The sequence below is a fragment of the Fukomys damarensis genome, unplaced genomic scaffold (genome assembly GCF_012274545.1).
Source record: "Fukomys damarensis isolate Sample0158 unplaced genomic scaffold, DMR_v1.0_HiC HiC_scaffold_26, whole genome shotgun sequence".
NCBI lineage: Eukaryota > Metazoa > Chordata > Mammalia > Rodentia > Bathyergidae > Fukomys > Fukomys damarensis.
In genome coordinates this window covers 9,035,088-9,055,769 of record NW_022900938.1, presented here as the reverse complement: position 1 = coordinate 9,055,769, position 20,682 = coordinate 9,035,088, and the positions used below count along the sequence as shown (strand labels likewise).

The following is a 20,682-nucleotide window of genomic DNA, read 5'->3' as shown; positions in this document are numbered from 1 at the left end:
GAAATACGCTTATTGTCAGATGTCAAAGTTACTAGCCTTAGTTTGAATGTTTTTGGCATGGGGCCTCTGATATGTGAAATATCATAAATACTGTGTTATCTTAAATCAGGTTTATATACAGCGCAAAACATTACATGCGCTCATGGACCTTAAGGAAGGGTCCTCCGAAAATTTGGGCATTTACCTCGCTCAGATAAAAAGAGCTTCAATGAGGGTCCGGAAAGTCAAAGACGGGTAAGAGGAAAAGGTTTGACTGATCAACCTAAGACAGGGGCTTCTGTTAAATCTTCATCATGTTATAGGCCTGTAAGACAGATGACCCCAATGACGGGTAAGACAGCCAAATGCTTTTCCCAACCTAAGACAGGCTCGGACATGCCTATACTTTCTCTTAAGCTTCTTCTTGCTATGGAACAAAAGTTTTAAAACAAAAAGGGAGGAATTGTGGGGATCATGAGTATTGGTTGTAAGTACCGTTAACTCTAGTAACTCCATATGTGTTAAGCTTCTCCAGTTGAGCAGGTAGAGTGTTTCCTTTGTGGAATTCCTGAAAGTTACAGTTTCTTGTCTCTGACCTTTAGATGTGTGGTTGTCCGGGTTACTACTACCCACGGTGGGTTGTTTTGGTGAACCTGTTTGCTCTTTTCCTGTGTGACCTTTCAGTTACTATGGTAAACCCATCCCATAATAGTTTGTGGTTTTTTGCTTTAAAAGGCCGGTGCTTGCCGGCAATAAACGCCGCCTTGATCAGTCTCTTGTCTTGGCGTCCTTCTTTTCTCTCTGCCCCATCTCCACCCCGCTGCTCTTTCAGGTTTGAGACACTGCTGGACAGTGCTCTGCGTCGCCGGCTCGCGACAAACCTTAGTGAAGTTCAGGTGTGCTTGTAGTTGCTTGGCATACATGCTGTGAAACAGAGGGCAAACCCATGCCAGATATGAAGGGAACAACCAATATGCTTGTCGCCTGAACCGAATAAAAAGAGAAAGAAGAAGGAAGTCTTCCCTTTTATTTTTTCTTTTTTTGTCTATTTTTTTTTATTTTAATTTTATTTTTTGACTTTTTATTTTTACTAGTATATGTTTGCAGTATGTGATTACCATTATCATGGGGAGTGGATACATAATATAAAGAAAAAGCAAAATAAAATATTGATAGTAAGAAATAGGGAGTTGTTTTCATTTTGTTTTTCTCAAATGGAAAAAGAAACAAGAGATGTAGGGAGGGGAAGACAAGAAAAAGAGAGGAGATGAAGAGAAAAACTGAAAGAAAAAAATGGAAGTAGAGCTTTGGTAAATGGAAAAGGGCTCCTTTTTCCTCATAAAAGCTCCAGTTTTTGCCACTGCCTTCAGACACTGGTCTGCAGTTCTTTCATGCTTCTAGTACAAACTCTTTAGCCTTCCAATACAGAATTTCTGACCTCTGACACGGAGTCACACCAGTGACTCCACAGTGAGCTTCCAGGCCTTCAACCTTTGACTGCTACCAGATGTTCTGGCTCTCCAGCACCTAGACCGCCATTTTGGAATCTTCCAGCTCTGATCTGACAGATAGCTAATGGGACCCTTCCAATTCTGAATCTCTATGCCTCTCTCATAAATCCCTTATATATCATAGATATACTTTATATTGAATCTGTTCCTCTACAGAACCCTATTACACTGATATTTTTAAATCATCAGTCTTAAAAATGTGCAGTGTTTTTCAACCTTTAAGCTGTGTCCTTCTTTGGAGGCCACTGAGATTTCAGTTGGACTCCCAGCCCTGCCATGTCTTTTTCTAAACTGTTCAATCTTCACCCATAAACTGCAAATGAAAATAGCAACTAGCTCATAGGAGAGCTGTGCAGATTATATTGGATAATACAAGTGGATCCATGATATCCAGTGTTTGGAGCTTTGGTCTTTAATGTTAACATTGTTTATGACACCAGGTAATAGGTCCTCAAACACTATTTCTTCCAAGTTAAAGAAAAGATGGTTGAAGTTAGATTGATAAAGAAATTTTTTCTAATTGTTTCAAAAAAACTCTCCTCTCGGAGAAATACAAATAAGCGACATAAAATTACTCAAAATATAAACATAATAAAATGTTAAGTTGGAATTTATTGGTCTAAATATCATTCTCTTCATTTTTTAAGTATTCCAACTAGAAAAATCTTGTAAATAATTACCCTTTCAATGCAAATTTATAGTTCAGAGATATTTGTTTTGAACGCTAGAAACATTTATTTAGTGCCTATACAGGAAATTACGTTTCAAAGGGATGTATCTCACATTTTGATACATTCCTTCATACTACCAAAATGTTCATGCAGTAGCTTTTACTTGTAGTCACTGTACTAAATCAAGGGATTCCAAGTTAAATATTGATATACCATAATATGCTTGCCCCTAGTATATTTCTTGAAACATAACAGAAACACAAATAATATACTTACTGAAGAATTATTTCATTTACTTATTGCTGTGTAACAATATACTACAAAGTGTAATGGCTTACATAAAGCAACAGAATTGTTGTTACCAAAATTCTGTAGGTTGACTGGGCCCAGTAGGCTATCCTATTCCATGTGCTATAAATGTGGTGGTCTTCACAGCTATATTTACCAAAAGGAAAGCTCAGTCTAGATTAGCTGGGACTGAAATGTCATGACAACCCCTCATCCTCCAGGGTCTCCCTTCATTGGGTCTTTCATCCCTCAAAAGTCTAATTTAAACCTCTGTAACAAAAGACAACTGGGCTGCAAAGGGAAGGGAAGAAAACTGCATGACCTTTAAAGCTTGGAGAAGGACATCCAAAAACATCAGTCCTGCCACATCACTCTTGCTGTTGGTTAAAGCAAGTTAAAAGTATAATATGTATTCAAGGGGAAATGAAATAGACTGTTTCCTGAAGTAAGAAACAGCGAGTACAGGGAATAAAGGGAAGTAAGGAGAGGGAGGCAAGATGCGGATGGTGCCCATCTTTAGACACTACCACAAAAATCTAGCAAGGCAGAAAAGAAAAACAGTGACAGTCAAAGTAGGATTGCTGTATAAATCCAAAGTGAGTATGACCAAGAAAAGTAGGAAACATGGAAAGAGCATCACACAAGAATGTTTCTCAAAGAAACATTTGAACTAAGATAGTTTCTTCAACCATGTTTAAACTGAGTCATTTGAAATAAGTTATATAAAATAAGATGTTAGAAAGGAGTTTGGCATTAACTACATAGATAAAGCAAACAAGTGAAGTATTGTAAGTAGGGAGAAGACTGTAGAATCTAACAGAGGTGCAGAGCACAATGAATTCAGAAACTGTAGGTACTTTGGTGTGAGTGGAGTAGGATGTATATAAATGGACAGGCTTTCAAGCAGGCAGCTACACATCATCATCTGGAACTCATGGAAGAGATCTAATCTGGGAAAACAGATGTCAGAGTCTATAGAACATAAGTAGTATTAAAAGAAGAGGGACTAAAAGAGAGTCACATGGAAGAGTAAATATCATTGAGGAGGGTGTAGAACCAGGGACAGAGCTCTGAACATCACTGGTATTTTGAGATCCCACAAAAGAGATATGAGAAACAATAGCAGTAGGAAAAGGAAGGTAATTTATTGAGAAGTATCTCAGAAGAGAAGGAGTGTCTTCAGGAAGAAGAGATTGACCAGTAGGATCCACTTCCACAGAGAGTAAGTCAAGTGAAAAGCAAAGGGTTTATTGTGTCTGGCAACATGTAGGATGCTGGAGAAATCAATGGTTGTTTTGATAGAGAAGAGATAGAAACTGGTCTGGACAGGTTAGAAAAAAAGTTGACCTAGTTAATGCAAGCATAACTGTGAATGGAAATAGTGTTCACAGATCTAAGACAGACAAAAATAATGCTAATAACTCTGCCTGGCCCATGCCACTACATTAAGTGACTATATATTACTGTCAGATGATTAATGCGAATGACTGAATAAATATTATGTACAAAGAAGTAACTGGATTTAATAGAAAGGCAACAAGTTTAAAGATGATGAATGGTTGAAAGAAACCCTGGATTACTTTAGTATGCTCATTTCTTGCCAAATGGTAATAAATTATTGACTGAATACATGTAAATTTATGAGCAACTAAAATCACCTTGAAGCAAAAGAAAGAAAACTAGGCTAACTAGTCTACCCATTCAGCTAGTCCCCACCGCAAAGGTCATGCTTTGCTCCCTGCATAAGAGAATATGGACTATGTCAGAAATAGAAGATAGGAAGCAACTCATTTCAGAATTATAAAACCTAATCAGAGGTGTTTGGAAGTGTGTATACATTTCACAAGAGATACTCTATATCACGTAGTCAAAATCAACACATACAAATTGCATATTGAAGACCTAACCCAGAAAGGCATTTTTATATAAATCAGATACAGGATGCAATGAATTTGCTAATTGCCTTTCACTCTTTTTTAACATTTAATATGATTTAAAATATATAGGAACATGTGTGTGCATCCGAAAAACAGAACAGTTTTTAACTTAAGAAGGCATTTAATGGAAGTCTGTGATTTCATAGGTGTTAGAGAACTGAATAAGTACAAAGGGAACACTCACGAAGTAACTAAAATGTGTGTGGTTAGAGGAACAAAAGGAAAAAGGCTGACATAACCAGAGCTTAGGAGCTAGAAAGAGGAACCCCAGTTCTGGCACTGAGAAATGGGGCTCGGGCTGGCTGCTGCTGGACCCTGAGGTACCATGATGAGCCTGGTTCTAGAAGTGTTTACAGAAGCTGGAAGCTGGGGCCACTTCCACAGGTGGGGTCACCAGCTGTTGCTTAACAGAACCACCACTTCAGACTGGAACCCAATAAGAATAGCACAAATTTAAAAACAGGAAGAAACTCTTGTTTCCTCTCCCACCTTCCACTCCACAAAACCTTCAAGCCCCACTTTAAGGCCTGAAGAAAGCTGCCAAGGAAACCTGAGGTATGATGTTTCCACAACTGAACTGCCCTAGCAACAGAGTCATCAAACAGAGGATCTATAGCTGAGATACAATAGTCAACTGCATTGTATTAGTGGCGCAAAAATATTATGAAAAAATATGTTAGAGAATGGGAGAGTTTGGTGGATTTGTTCATGAACAGATGAGTACCTTAGACCAGAAAAAGAGAAAGAAAACTGTTACATATTCCTCAGAAAGAAAGCAGAGGAAGAGGGTAGAAAGAAAACAGATTAAGACTTCCTGCAAAAAAGTCTGTACTAAAAATGAAAAGTGACAATAATGTGAAAAATATTAGAATTTTAAAAGTTCTATGTAATTAAGGTAGGTTTCAGGGGTAAGAAATTGATCTTTAGATCAGTATCACAAGGCATTATAAAACATCCTATAAGACCATGCTGCTTAAACCACAGGGTTGCTGGGCTGGTAGAAAGTGCCTGCAAGTTAAATTAGACCAACAGTGACATCTGCTGCTGAGGACTTAGTTTTAAAAGGGTCAGTTTGAACATTTGTGACTTAAGATTCTTGCCAAACCACTGGACTTCGGCTGTGATGAGTCAGCACTTCTGGAACTCCTGTTTGTCCTCTGTGCTATTAGAAGATTTTCCAAGGCGAGCACAGAACATGGGAAAATGAGAGAATGTTTGAAAATGTAACTAAAACAAACAAAAAACAGTGGGGGTGGAGGCACAAGTGATGAGAAAAAGATTTCACATTATCTTTCTCATCCTGTTTTTCCTTTGGCTAAGTAAATCCAAATTCATTCTGTAGCTGTTAGCAAGCATGAACATGTTTTCAGTGAAAATAATTTAACCATTGTCAGCTTAAATGGGTTTCAACCCAGAATTTACAGCATAATATTCAGAACAGGAAAAACCAAAGTCCAATAGCTGAAAGGAGGAGGGCATGAAGAAAATTTTAAGAGTAACCCTCACTTAGGAAACCACTTCCTAATTATCTAATTGTTTACCTTGATTATACCTCCTTCAACATCTGCTGACCCTCGGGCATTTTCTTTTCCTTTTGTGAAAGCCAAAGGAACATAAGGTTTGAATCAAACATCATGTTTAACACACACACACACACACACACACACACACACACACAATCACCACTGTGAATCGGTCAGTGGGGTTCATTTATATAAACCAACAAATACTAGATCAAGAAAATTATGGGTTAATTTATTTGCTTATAATGAAAAAGGCAAACGATTATGAAGTCTTCCTCCCGTTATTATGAAAGATCAACAAGACAGACAGATGCTACAGTTGAAGGAGCATGCAAGAGTTTTGGCGTCTAGTACAAGGTGCTGACCACACCACCTTGAAGAAATTGCAAAATTTCTCTGGACCTTGAAAATGACATAACTTCTCTGGGCCCTAGTTTCCTCTTCTGTAAAGTAAAAGTATTGGACAAGGGATGGGAAATGGTTACAACTCATCTCCCTTCTTGAATGAACTAGCGATGGTTTCCTAAGAGTTAACCTGCACCCAGAATCAGTGGGAAAGAGTACTGATTAATTAGCAGGGTCTAGTGGGGACAACATAGGTGTGGAGTGGCAGCTGCCATGTCAGAATACACTAATCTCAGACAAGAAGACTTCTCTTTTTTTTTTTTTTTTTTTTTTTGCAGCTGTACATTCTGTTATCAGCTGTGAATTTTAGTGCCTACTATGTTTCCCCTGTACAAGATACCCAACAAACATTTCCAACCTCTACAATATTTTAAAGACAGGGAAACCAAGCGTCAAAAAATAAGTAATTTTCCCCAGACTTCACAACATAATTGGACTCAACTGTCAACATTATATGCCAATATTCTCTATTATGAATAAAATCTTAACTTGTCATATTTTGAATCACATTTCCTAGCTCTCTTGAGACATAAATGCCACATTACAACATCATTATGTCTTATCTGATGATACACCCATATACCTATGCAAAGAAAGAATGAATTCTTTGGCATGAAATTTAGCTAGCCCACATAAACATGAAAGGGCAGGCAGAAGCCTCAGGGGAAAAGTGTCAAAGAAAATGCTTTTTTTCAGCAAATAAACTAGAAGGGTTATATGTTGAAAATTAAAAGTGACAATGGAATGAGCAATGACAAAAAAATACTTACGTCAATTTAAAAGCAAACAGAATTCTAAACAAATATAAGTAGAGGCACACTGAATCCCAAGTTAGATGGAAGCAAAACAAGAGGATATTATTGTGTGTTACATGGATTTGGCAAGCCTAACTGACTGATTTGGTATAGTATTCAGTGATGTAATGTTCATTACATACCATTTGATGGTAATAGTTCATAAATAATGAACTATTGTTATTAGATAATGGATTCTTGGTAAAACAAACAAAGTATATTTTTTGAAATATTTTTTAATTCGATGCATCATCTTAGAAATGTTTTAGTTTATAATGACCAGGTACAGTAGCAAGTAAACATACTCTAAACTTTCAATAGAACAAACTCTTCCTATCAGATAAACTGAATGCTTAGAAGCTTTTCAAAGTGGTCTATACCAACTAGTTCCAGAATTACATGCCTGGTACTTTCCAGGGAACATGTTCACAACATACAATTAATTGCTTTTTGAAAATTACCCAGTAATGTAGATTAGTAAAAAAGCTTTAAGAAAATCAGATACAAGAATGAGCCCCTAAAGAAAAACAATTGTAAGTGGCCAGACTGGATTTCATATCAAAGTGAATATGAAATCCAAGACCTCGCGGTCTTGTGATTAGTTGGCTAATTCATTCATGTTATAAATATTTATTCTTCAATTACCAGGAACAGATACTCCAAGAGTCAAAACAAATATACTGCTAAGATAATCTCAATTTTGAGAAGTAGATATCTAATTGGACAAGGCTATAAATAAATTAAAATAAAAAGAGACAAGAAAGCCACCTGGATTATATTTGACAAACATATATGTTGTGTGCAAGTGAAGTAATTAACTTTCTCTCTTGGCATCAGAGAAGGATCAGAAAGACACAGAAGAACAAGGAAGAAATGAAGGCCAATGTGTTTCCTTGGACACTAGCAGTTTACATAATATTAAGATAATTTTTAAAAGTTAAAACTGAAGCCACAGAAGTTTAGAACAACCCCACTCATATAGGATAGCTCTAAAGAGAATACAGTCAGTAACTACATGAAAAATAGTGCTCATGTAATCATGCAAAGCAATGTATGGCATTATTTTTCTCCCTACTATTCCAAGCCAATACCATTCCAAGGTGTGATCTCCCATCGTGAGATCATGCACTTAAAGTCAGCACAAGAAAGTCCCACAAGGACTGCTGCTCCACACATGCTCTGTGACTAATTCTGCTTGCAGAATGAACTGAGCCATGGTCATGGGTCACACTCAGCCACCAAGACAGTGTTTCCAGGGTGTAATTGTTCTGGGCATCGAGGCACTTTACAGCATGTTCCCATTGCCTTCAATACTCCGTGGCCAGGAGACTGCTGAGAAAATATTATTCACCAGAATTAGACTAGACTAGTCAGCCTCCTGGTTATTACATCTCCATGTCAGGGCAGGCCGTGTCTGCAACTGAACTTACCAGATGTTTCTAATTTCTCTACCTTCTGAAATACAAGTTGAATTTTTTCCCCCAGCTTTGAAATATTTTAAACAAAGGAGTTTCTGTGATGTCTCAGGAAGCTTGCAAAATTAAACTCCTAGCTGGTATCAGAATAAGAGTCCTTGCTCTCCTGCACTGCACGTTGCCTTGACACTCGAGGCCTACCATGCATTCTCAACAGGGTTTTTGGCTGCAGGAGTTTCGTTCACACTCTAGCTATTGCCATCAAGCCACCAATAGAAAACTGTCACTGAATTCTGGAGCTGCCTATACATCGTTCTTTACTGAACTAAAATAAATGCTACTTCAAATTAAGGGCTTGAAGGCTATAAAAATTAACTATTCATAAATCTTCTAACTAGCAACCACATTCTAGAAAGTCACACAAAGATTTTACACATGTTCACAAGGTCATTTATACAAGGATATTCATTGCAGCTCTTTTTGTTAAGACCTGGAATTTGGAGACAACAAATATTATAAGCTGTGTCGTGCTCCCTTTGATAGCTGAGCTAGTAGAACAAAGGATTGTAGGAAATCTCCATATAAGCTGTGGCCACAGGAGGAGTACTATGCAGCCATTAAAGTAATTAGGCAGCTCCATCTATATTATAACATAAAAAATCCTCATAATCATTTTAGGTGAAAATATTAGGTGAAGAATTAGGTTAATATATGTGTATGTGTGTAAATACACTCACAGGTACACGTTTACATACACTGTATATAACATTTTCTGTTATGTATACATTTTCTGTTGTTCTGAATGTTAGTTTGTTGCCATGTGTAAGTAATGTTTACTAAAAAATAAATAAGTTGGGGAAATAAAGTAAAATGAAAATAAACTAAAACTGTGAGGAAACTACACGTAGGAATTAATGAAAAGAAGGCAGGAACTAAGGGCCAGAAAGAGAAAGAAATGAAAATTCTAGCTTTTAAAATCAGGGATGGTCTCTTGTGTTCACCAGCGGAATTTCCACCTTCCACGATACAGTGTGTCCCAGCTCTCACGCTTCACAACTGCTCAGGAGCTGCATTTGCCTCTGGACTGCAGTTTCCACCTTTCCACGAACAGCCCTGATTCCTGACTCTGTCTTCTATTCCTCCTCTCAGCTCCCAGGCAGCATCTCTCTCCCTTCTCCCTGAGTTCTCTCTTCAAGGCTTTGGCTGTGGGCTTTCACAGAGCTCTAGGCTCATTCTTTAGCATCTTACATACGTCCTGGGAGGCAGGTTCCATGCAGTTTCATTTGCAGGTGATTCCCAACGCTATACCGCCAACATTTGTGTCTGTTCTGGTATGTTTCTTGTCTTCCTTTTCCTTTTTCCAATGTGCATCCATTCTCTGATTAGCTACAGAGAGTTTGCACCAATTGCTTTATGAGTTAACAACCTTAACCCTCCGATCTTTCCTACTTCCATATTTTATATTCATGTAAGTACAAGCACTGACTTCAAAAATGAATGTCAGGTTCCTCAAAATTAGGACTATTTTTACTTATACACCTCCTTTTCCATCTTTCCTCAGCCAAAGTTAGTGTTCTATACCAGATTATTACTCAATATTATATTTTTATTAATAAACTGTTCTTCATAACAGCAAACCTAGTATATAATTTGGTATACTTGACATACAGGAAATTAATTTATGGGTGATTGATTAGTTTATTCCTCATACAAGCTATTCTGCAATGAATTTAAAACAGTCTACATCGCCAACTATAGAAATGATCCCTGAAAGTATACTACTTGCTTACATGCCTTCTTCCCTTACTGGGCTCAGCTTTTCGAGACAGGGGCCAATATGTTGTTTTTATATTGCTGGAAACTGACTTTTATTAGGAGGAAAACAAAATACATGAGCAGAAGTATTTTGCATAAAGGACTTTAATATTTAGTAAATTAATCATTTTCTAATAAAAGAAATGTTTTGTATTCATATTATAAAATATATCTGCCACTATTGTATCAAAGTAATATCTACAAAAATCATATATGCACCAAATACAAATGTTTTTGTCACTAATCAACGGAATTGTTATTGTTAAGCCTGTGAGGCAGGCTAGAAACTTCAGTTTTTGAGTCTTTTTTGAAGATTTCTCCAATTCTCTAGAGTTGGGTTGAGGTTGAAAGAAGATGAAAGAGTCTTGTATGGCTAAGGATTGCCGTAAGTAATACGGCCTTCAGGTCACCTCTCATGTAAAGGTAAGCTCTGTGAAGAACAGCGTGCCACTGCAGCATGGTCTTTTACGTGACAGCTTCAGTTCCATTCGTGAAACTTTCCATGCAGTTCACCCTTCATATCTTCTGGAAGCCTCACGGGGTTGTGTCCTTGGTAGCAAAACCCTGACCCTCCCCCAGAGCATTGCTAGGAAGCAGAGTGAAGCACTGAGATCTCTGGGACACAATGAATCTCTCAGCCTTTCTCCTGCCCAATCCATTACTGGCTAGCCTCAAAGCAATTCTCCCTTCAAATATCCAGCCAAGACATTTTCCTGTGCTCTCTCATCCACTTTATTTTACAGATTACATAAATCCTTCCCCTTTTATGAGGTTTCGATTTCTAAAACAAAAGCCAAGCTCTTTGCTTCCACTCCACCACATCCATCCCTTGAGATAACAACCCCAAACCAAAGACTTCCTTGAATAAGAGAAAGAAAAAGGAAAAAGAAAATATGACACTTAAAAACTAGGTTACTAGATCAATATATGATCCAACACTTTTCTCCCAGCTCATCCATCATCGATTTCTTCTCTTCCCTTTCAACTTTTCATTGTCATTGTGTTCTCACTTCATACCACCCTTTCCTGGAGAAGCATCAGCTCACACTCGGGTTACAAGCGCTTCTGTGAGTCTCTAATCCATCCTGTCTTCTGACATCCTTTTCTCTACAAAGCATTTACCCTGTCTAATCCTCCATTAGCTGTTGCAGAAGGTGTGAGTTTTGCAAACCTAAAATTTTTGCATACAAGTTTTCTCAGTCTAACTTCCTTTCATCTGATTCTTACCACCCTATCTCATTTCCACAAAGACTAATCCTTTTATCCCTCCTCTCATGCGCCCATTACTTATTGCTGCTACACTAATTTAGCTCACATTGAAACTCTCACTTTGCATAGCCCTCACCATTTTCTTCACTTAGGTAAGATTTATCCAACTTTTAGAATCAGTTCTAGTTTTGCAAACACAGCCAATCTCCTTCCCCTTCCCTTCTATAGAATAATTGCACCTTAGACCGTGTATCACCTAATGTGACCTCTAATAGTTTAATTATTACATTTTTTGAATTATACCTTACCTACTCCACCCATTTCATTCATTCCACCCTGTTAATTCCAAACACTCCTAGAACAAGATGTGTATATTTTTTCTTAACTCTTTCATTGTACCAAGTACAGAACCTGACATGTAACTGACACTCAGTACATGTGTGGTTGGATGACCACGTGGTTTACAAATGTGGCCTTTCACAACCCTGCCTCTTTCTCTCACCCGCAATATTTATATGTGCTTCCTTCTAGCTGATGCCTCTCCTCAGATCAGGGAGCAGTGAATCATTTTATACATCCTCAGAAAAGAACTGTTTTAGCAGAAACACAGGATGAAAGAATAAAAGATAGAACCAATACTCAACTCTTGAGTTTCAAAATAAAGTGTCAAGATCAAATCAGAGACTAAAAAAGCCCAAAAGTCTACAATCTAGAGTACAAAATATACACTTTAAATAAAAGATAATGAAGGAAGAAATGAACTTTTCCATTTAAAAGGAAACATATTTAAAATATCCAGGCTAAGAGAAAAGGGGAAACAGACCAAGAGAATAACAGAAAGTGATGGTTTTTTCAGTCCTTTGGGGGGACTCCAGCCTTTCCTGTTCCTACTTAGCTTCAAAAGAGAGTAAAGAGAATTCCACTAAGTTTGAGAATCAAGTACTTGTTTTGCTTCCCACCTACTGCCTTGGGAAAAACCAGGATCCAAAAAAGCAGTAGCATGAGAGAACAGAGACAGTTTCATGTATGTTTTGGGGAACTATGCAGCATAGGAAGCATGGAGGTTAACCTGAGATGACAAACTTATCTTCACTTCTAAAAAACAAGACAGATAGAAGAGGTAGAAAAGAAAGTGCACTGCAAAGTGAGCAGATGAAACTTCTGCCTCTACATAGGTGGTTCAAAATGAAGTATGCATTTTAACAAGATAAAGTTACACTGTACATTCATATATATTGCTTGAGAAACATCATGCTTACCGGATTTATTAATTCTTAGTTGATAAATTTATAATAAAATCGCAAAAGTTTAAACCAAATTCAAACCTGAAGACACAATTTTTAAACAGCACCAAGTCCATGAACCAGGCATGGTGGCACACACCTGTAATCCCAGCACCTTAGAAACTGAGGCAGGAGGATCACCATGAGTTCGAGGCTAGCCTGGGCCACATAGCAAATTCAGGGCCAGCCTGAACGACAAAGCAAGACCCTGCCTCAAATAAATAAACAAATAAATAGTACCAAGTCCATTTTGAGAAATCTATTAAAATAGTAATAAAATCTAAATAGTAATATAATCTAATGGATAAAAAACTTCTCAGAGGGTCAGGGATTTAGCTCAGCAGTTTGGTGGCCTGCCTTGCAAGCACAAGGACCCGAGTTCAATCCCCGGTACCAAAAAAAAAAAACTTCTCAGAAAAAAGTATAATGCTAGTAAAGTTGATTTTAATACCTATAAGTATAACCTTTAGATAATGAAGAGAAATCGTGCCTGATAATATAATATTAATGCTGGAGTATGATAAGAGCATAATATACTAGGATTATAAGGTCCTTTTTTCTTACACATCTAAGATGCACAGAAAATCAAAAACGATGAGATGATTTTAAGACCATACAAAAATTGACCATCTTGAATTATTTTACAAGGCTATCAATTGCCAACATTAACAAAGCCAGAAAAGCAAAACTTTTATCTATGTCATCTTAGAGTATAATATAGGAAATCATATAATAGCTTTATAAGACCACCAAGCTATTGAAAAAAAATGTAGAGTGTTGCAAACATTTCAACTCAGTAGAACGTACTGAACTTATCTCTGAAATAAACCATTTGTCTTTATCCAAATTTCTCTCCTAATATTTTTAGCAGCATTCTGTCAACCCAAAACACTAAAACCATAGTGAGGGGAAAATACTGGTCATTTGTTTCCTTTTTACAGCCCATGAGTTATTAATCAGGAGCACCGTTGTATGTTTAACAGCTTATCTCAGTGACAGTACTCCAGTTGCATCCTCACTGCCAGGATATATTTTTCACTTTTGATTTATAGTTTGGCTGGCAAGCATATCATTAATTTTACATCGCTAGATGTAAACAATAACTTACCCAACTTATCAGCTTCCCTATTCTTCTGAGTAAACACAGATCATGCCTGCAGAGGAAATATTCAATGGAAAGTGCTAAATAGTAGTGGGAAAACATTGCATATGTTAAAATTAAGAACCTAGATTCATATTCACATCAACAATTAATGTTACAAGACTGGTTGTGGTACATTTTTATTTCAAGCATTTTTGAGACATCATCAGTCTCATTAAATAATGTAAAGCAGAAATTTAGATCATGATTTAAAATATCAATTTTAATTCATTAAATAAGGAAACCTAAAAGGGTTCTCCTGAATGTAGACTAATGGTCAATGGACATTGTGATGGAGGTGGGTGTAAATAGAGGCTGAAATTGACCAGTCTCTGCTATAGGTGTGTACAGAAATATTATACTGAACCTCCTTAATATGTACAATTCATACATGTTAATCAAAAAGGAAAAATAAGCTCTTATACCATCATCTTTGAAAAATGGGTATTCCTTGAGAGCACTTTCTCTGAAAGAGATGGAAGGAAATTATTTCATCTTGTTTGACGTTCTAAATGGTAGCCGGAAGACTGTAGACGTTTCATCTGTATTAGATGTAGCACTGGAAATGCTGCCCTCTTCAGATCTTTTTCACTCAACCAATATCTACAGCTAAGTGTTCCCACAGCCCAGCTCAGGAATAGCTGTCTCTGCTAGTGAAAAGGGGAATTTATCACAAAAGGAACTGTAAAACTTCTGAGGCCTCAATGAAATGAAGTGGTAGGAAGAGACAGCTGGCCTGGAAGTGGTTCTTGAATCAAGAAGGACCTGAATTTAAAGCTGTATTAGAGGGAGTTTATTAATACTAGGACATTCTTTGTGACTTAGGCTTTAGTATCCTGGTAAAAAGCCCAGGATCGAGTTCTGATATTCTTCTAGGGAAGATCTTGATCTTGAAAGCTTAAAAAAAGTGATGACCTCCTATCAAATAAATTGGAGATGTTAGTATTCCTTTGGTAGAGCACTGAGGATAGGGAGTAAATGTTCCAGAGAAGTGAACGCATGAAAAGAGTCTATTACACAAGACTTGAGAACCCCCAGTTGACTTTATTTGGGAGAAGTTGCAGAACATTTCATTAACTGTGGTGATAAAGCATGCACTGTGCAAAGGTACATCATTCTTGTGAAGCTTCTCAGCTATGGTCTTTTGTGGGCCAAGGCTAATGGCAAGCAATGCCATGCTGGGACTTGGATCCCTGGTATCAATGGGAATGAAAGGCTCTACAGTAGCCAAGGTAGATGGCAGCACTTAATTGTCAGAAGCAATCTGCATGGAATATTATTGTTGGCAACAAGTTTGAAGTGACATCCAGGACACGCAAATCCACAGTAAATTATAAGGATGGCCCCAAGGCTATGGTTCCTAACAGCAAGGGAGTCAACAAGGGAATGGAAGAAGTCCAGAAAGGAAGGTGAGGGAGAAGGAGACAGACAGAGAGAAGAAATACAAATGTATATTTATATAAAGGGTATAAAAATAGATGAGCAGAAGGATATCAGCCATCCCTAATGAAACCAGTGAAAAGCTTTCTATACCCAGTTCACAGATAAGAACTAAGAAAGGCCACATATCTCAGGGAAAGACTTTAGAACAGCACAATAAGGGAGGCACTAAGTCCTCAGTCCTTACCCACAGTGACCTAGGGTCATTTATCACGTAGCATTGTGTTGAGGAAAAGAAGCCAGGTTTTTCCAAAGGCTATTAAGTTCAAGATCAAGACTAATTCTAAGACACCACAAAAATGCCATCATACCTCCACTGTTAGGAACACATACGGATTAGGTGACAAATGCTGATCTGACTCTCGGTTACGTCATAGGGGATCCTCTGGATCCAGATCCACCAAGTGATCATTTTCCTTGTTTCTTAAGGTATAATCATAATGAACAGCAAAATCTTCACATTGTTTCCTTGATGTGCAGAGTAGTTGCTATTGTCAAGAGAAAGATAAAGCAGTAGTGCCTCAAACTTCATCCCAGACAAGATAGAATAGAGAATACAGAATTCTATTCAGGGCAACCTCAGAGTTAAAAGAGGAAGGAGCAGTGTTCCCCATTCATTTCCCATTTGGTGCACCAGTGTGGCCATAAGAAAACAGATTGACCATGGCAGATGACAGCAGTTTTGTAGATCTAAACTTTCTGGTTCTCACATGAGGGATGCTTTCACCAAGGCACCACTTAAGGTCCTCAGTAGAGTAAAAATTTAAACTTCCAAAATGATTAGGCCCCTTATACAGTAGTCAGACAGCCAGGGAAAAAGGTGTTATCATACTGGTCAGGTAAATGACTGTGATCATAAGGAGGTAGAGTTGCTACATAGTTAAGGAAGAGGGGAATACGTTTGGCACTATGTGGGTCCATTACAGTACCTGTCAGAATTCCAATGCTCAACAATAAATGTGAATGAGCAATTAGAAGAATCATGTTATTATAAAGACATGGCTGGTAGTTAGCGGGTCTGAGCTTGGTTAAACCACTAGAATAACAGAAGTTCTACCCAAATGAGAAAAATCTAGAATAAGTAATAAAGGAGAGATAAATATTGGTTATAAATTCAGCACCAGAAACTATAGATATCATGTAAATCTTCCTCCAGAGTAGTCATGCCCATCTAAAATATAGAAAAGGCCATTATAAGATTGATTTTAAGTTGGGAAATAAGTGAATATGAGGAAGCATTTTCTTCTCAAACAAACATAAGCATATGAAAGCATAACAAGCTATGGGCTAAAGGAAGCCTCAATAAATTCCAATGGATCAATACTGAACATTCTTCTACCCTAATAGAAGAAAATTAAATATTGGGAAACAATATGGTTTTAAAATAAGTTCAACTCAGTAAATTGGAAATGTAGTAACCAGATTAAAAAAAAAATCAACCACACACAGGTGTAAAAGATCAAGAAATACAGAAGACTGCCAGGGATTTAGCTCAGTGATTCTGCTGCCTTCCTTGCAAGCTGAAGGACCTGAGTTCAACCCCTTGTACCAAAAAGAAAAAAAATACAGAAGATGATAATTTGGAAAACATCTTAAGTTACATAAATGTCTGATAAGATTGATAATAATGAAAGGGAATATAATACAACCAAAACAAGCGAAAAAGAAACTGTAGGCATAAAATTTTTAAATTAAAAAACAATTTTTAGATTAGCTATATGCTGATCAGATTTTAAACTGAAGAAATGTATGTTTGTAAAGAATATATTATGTCATGTTAGTACAAACCAGAATTGAAAACTTGTATAAAAGAATATATACTAAAGAAATTTCAATGGCAGTCAAGATGGTCATTAAAATTACAGGTTTTTTTCTTCTGCTCTAAAATTAATAACTTTCATTTATTTAATTTCCTTTCATCATGTCTAGCACTTTCAATATCCTTTTAAAAAAACATCAAAATAATGGAAGTTTTCTTGTCTATCTTAAAGGTAATGCATCTAAACTCTCTCTATTAAACATAATGTTTGCCAACACTTTTAGTAAATTACCTTTATCAAATCCAGGAAGTTTGTTTTTTCTGTCACTAATAATTTTTAATCATTAGTGTGTTCAGAGCTTTCTCAAATTCTTTTCCATATAAAACTGAAATTACTGTACATGTTTTTCCTTAATCATTTACTCTGGTGAATTTTTCCCTTGTATTTTTTTCATACTAAAGCATGCTCGCATTACTGGGATAAACCCTATCTGATTATGATGCACTTTCCTATAATTTATTGTCAATGCGTTCAATATTATTTATGTACTCAAATAATACATTCAATAAGAGGGTCACCCTCTTATAAGACTGTATATAATTGACAGCGTTTTAGAATTAATAAGAGATCTCAGAAAGGTTATCAAATGCAAGATCAACCTTCTCCATATTATGATCTCTCCCATAGGTGTCAGGTGGCACTGGAGTGTGGAAAGGGCAAGGGGAACTGATTCACTCAGCCTGCGGTGGGTGGAGTGCGCTGAGTTCATGGTCACTTACAGATAAAGTGCACTTATTGCTACTCTTCACAAAATATGAGTGACTTCCAGAAATATGACTATAATACACTGTTAATCCACCTTTCATTATGACACCAAAGGGTAGCAGACTATCCTACATTTCCCAGAAGGCAATTTGTGCATAAAGGAAGGAGGATACAATCTTAAATGTACAGAGCCAAAATTAGCCTGAGGAGAATTATTCCAATCATCAAACATATACAATTGTAAGCAATGGGTTCAAACCCACAAATTCCTAGTGGAAACAGGAATATTCCTCTATCAGGAATGTAGGTGATAATGTAGTTAATAAATCGCCAAACATTTTCCCCTTCTTTGAGTCTTGTGAAAGAGAATTTATCAGAGTTTCTGGATTTTAGGGCAGAAAACCCTTAGCTTTACCACTAACTATAAATACATCTGTGTATAGTTTTGTATGTTCTTCTCATTTCAATTAGCAGTAAAAGAGTATTTTTATTAGCCATGTAAGAGACTTAATTACCTCCCATCCCTACATGCGGAATTTTTTTTAATTTCCTTGAAGAGATGATTAAAAACACAGAAACCTTTAATTTCCACTTTGGCACATAAGACAAAATTGCAACAACATGGAAATGGATGACTTTTCTTGGACCCATCAGAGAACTGAGGTCACAATACTAGCCAACACCCAAGTCTGGAGAAGCCGGAGAATACAAATAAACGTGGCTGAGATCAATTTAACTGAGCAGAAAGGAATGGAATCATAAACTGTTAAGACTTGCATGGCCAATTTGACAGATTTCTGGAAATTGAGTGTAGGCTTCCTTAAGAGTAAGAAACTGGTAGACGCAGAAATTTTATGAGCTCTCAGATTTTCATGAGCTTTACCTCCAGGAATGCCACCAAGTCTCACATTGAAGAGTCAAGAAAAATGACCTCACATCTTTGGCAAGAATCATCCTGAGATGTGCCTATTGCATTCACTGTACTGCACAGTGAAAAAGAGTTTACCAGACTTAAAGGCAAAGGGAATTCTCTAGCTCTACTCCTGTCTAGTCTTACATTCTCACTTCAATGTGCTGATGAGGGTGGAAAGGAAAAAAAATAGAATCCTTAGAAACATTTACTTTGGAAGGTCACGGGTCCACTGAAAGACTTGAACTTAATCAGAAAGTCATAGAACATTTCTTTTCCCCCACCCTTACCTCAATATCAAAACATTTACAGTATAATAATAGGATTAAAGCTGAAAGTGTTGCAAGACTATGATTCCATTTTTTTCATTAAATTTATTGGTACATTTGAGGTATTCAATATAGTTACATTTATCACTGGGAACTTGTACCTTTATATGATATATCTTGGTTCTTATTTTTCCCCATTCCTCTGACCCCCTTCAACTCCTCCACATCTCCTTCTTTACAAAGACTTTGTTTCCAATTTTTCTTTTTTTGTATTTTTTTTCCTTTCCCTTCTTTCCTTTTTCCAACCCCTCCCACTTCCCCTACCCCTTTAGACCTTTTCTTTCTATTTCACATCAATTATACATTTTGGTGCTTATTTACACTTTTAGATTCTCACAACAGAGAAACCGGTATTTACACATGTGTGTCTTATTTATTTCACTTAAGTGTGAAAAACTAAAAGTTGTAAATAAGATCCAAATTGTATAACTGATGATGTGAAACGGGAAGAAAAGAGCTAAAGGTGTAGGGGAAGTGGGAAGGGTAGGGGAAAGGAAATAAGGGAAAAGAAAAATATGAGAAAAGGAAAAAATGGAAACAAAGTCTTTGTAAATAGGGAAGGGGGAGGGGTGAAAGGAGGGCAGGGGTATGGGGGAAAAATGAAAATCAAAATCTGTTATGTACAGGTACAAGATCCCAATGATAATTATAACCATACTGTATACTTTAAAAGTACCAATAAACTCAATTTAAAAAAAAAAAAAGAGTATGGCCTCAATGTTCATCCACTTAGCTATAAATGTCTCTAGTTTGTCATTCTTTATGGCTGAGTAGTACTCCATTATACTTTTAAAACCCACATCTTTATCCAGTCTCCAATTGATGGGTGATTGGGTTGCCTCCAAGCTTTGGTTATTACAATCTGTGCCGCTATAAACATGGGTACGCACAGATTGCTGTGGTATGATTCTTTTAATTCTTTTGGGAAGATTCCCAGCTAGGGACCGCTAATCCTAGTTTTTTGAAGTATCTCCATATTGATTTCCACAGTGGTTGCACCAGTCTGCACTCCCACCAACAATGAAGAAGGGTTCCTCTCTCCCTACAACCCTGCCAGCACTGGTTATTGGTTGATAGCAACCATTATTCCTGGGGTGAGGTGGAATCTCAGTGTTGTTTTCATCTGAATCTCTTGAATGACCAATGATGTTGAAAATGTTTTCATATGTTTATTTGCTGCATTTACGTCTTGGTCTGAAAAATATCTGTTTATTTCAGATGCCCATTTTTAATTGGGTCTTTATATTGGGGGGTCTGAGTTTTTTTAATTCTTTATTCTACATAGTAGTCTTTTGAAGAACAGCTGATAAAAATTTTTCCCACATTGTGAGTTGTCTCTTAGGTCTCTTGGTGGTTTCTCTTGCAGTGCAGAAGTGTTTTAATAAGATGAGATTTCAGGGCCGGGGATTTAGCTCAGTGGTGCTGCCACCTGCCTCAAAAGCACAAGGACCAGAGTTCAATCCCCGGTACCAAAAAAAAAAAAAAAAAAAAAAAAAAAAGGTTTTTG

The 20,682-nt window shown here is 37.0% G+C and overlaps 1 protein-coding gene across 7 annotated transcripts in view; it reads right to left on the bottom strand.

Annotated features, from left to right (window-relative positions):
- Positions 1–20,682, bottom strand: part of Col5a2 (collagen type V alpha 2 chain) — a 309,094-nt gene that overhangs the window by 245,257 nt on the left and 43,155 nt on the right. For 6 of the 7 annotated variants that reach the window (XM_033756386.1, XM_033756384.1, XM_033756385.1 and 3 more), the window contains one exon: positions 13,939–13,984. The exons of the other annotated variant lie outside the window; for it this stretch is intronic. In XM_033756386.1, the coding sequence (XP_033612277.1) occupies positions 13,939–13,984 (46 nt within the window). Of the gene's footprint in view, positions 1–13,938; positions 13,985–20,682 lie in introns of those variants that run through there. 7 annotated transcript variants of the gene reach the window in all.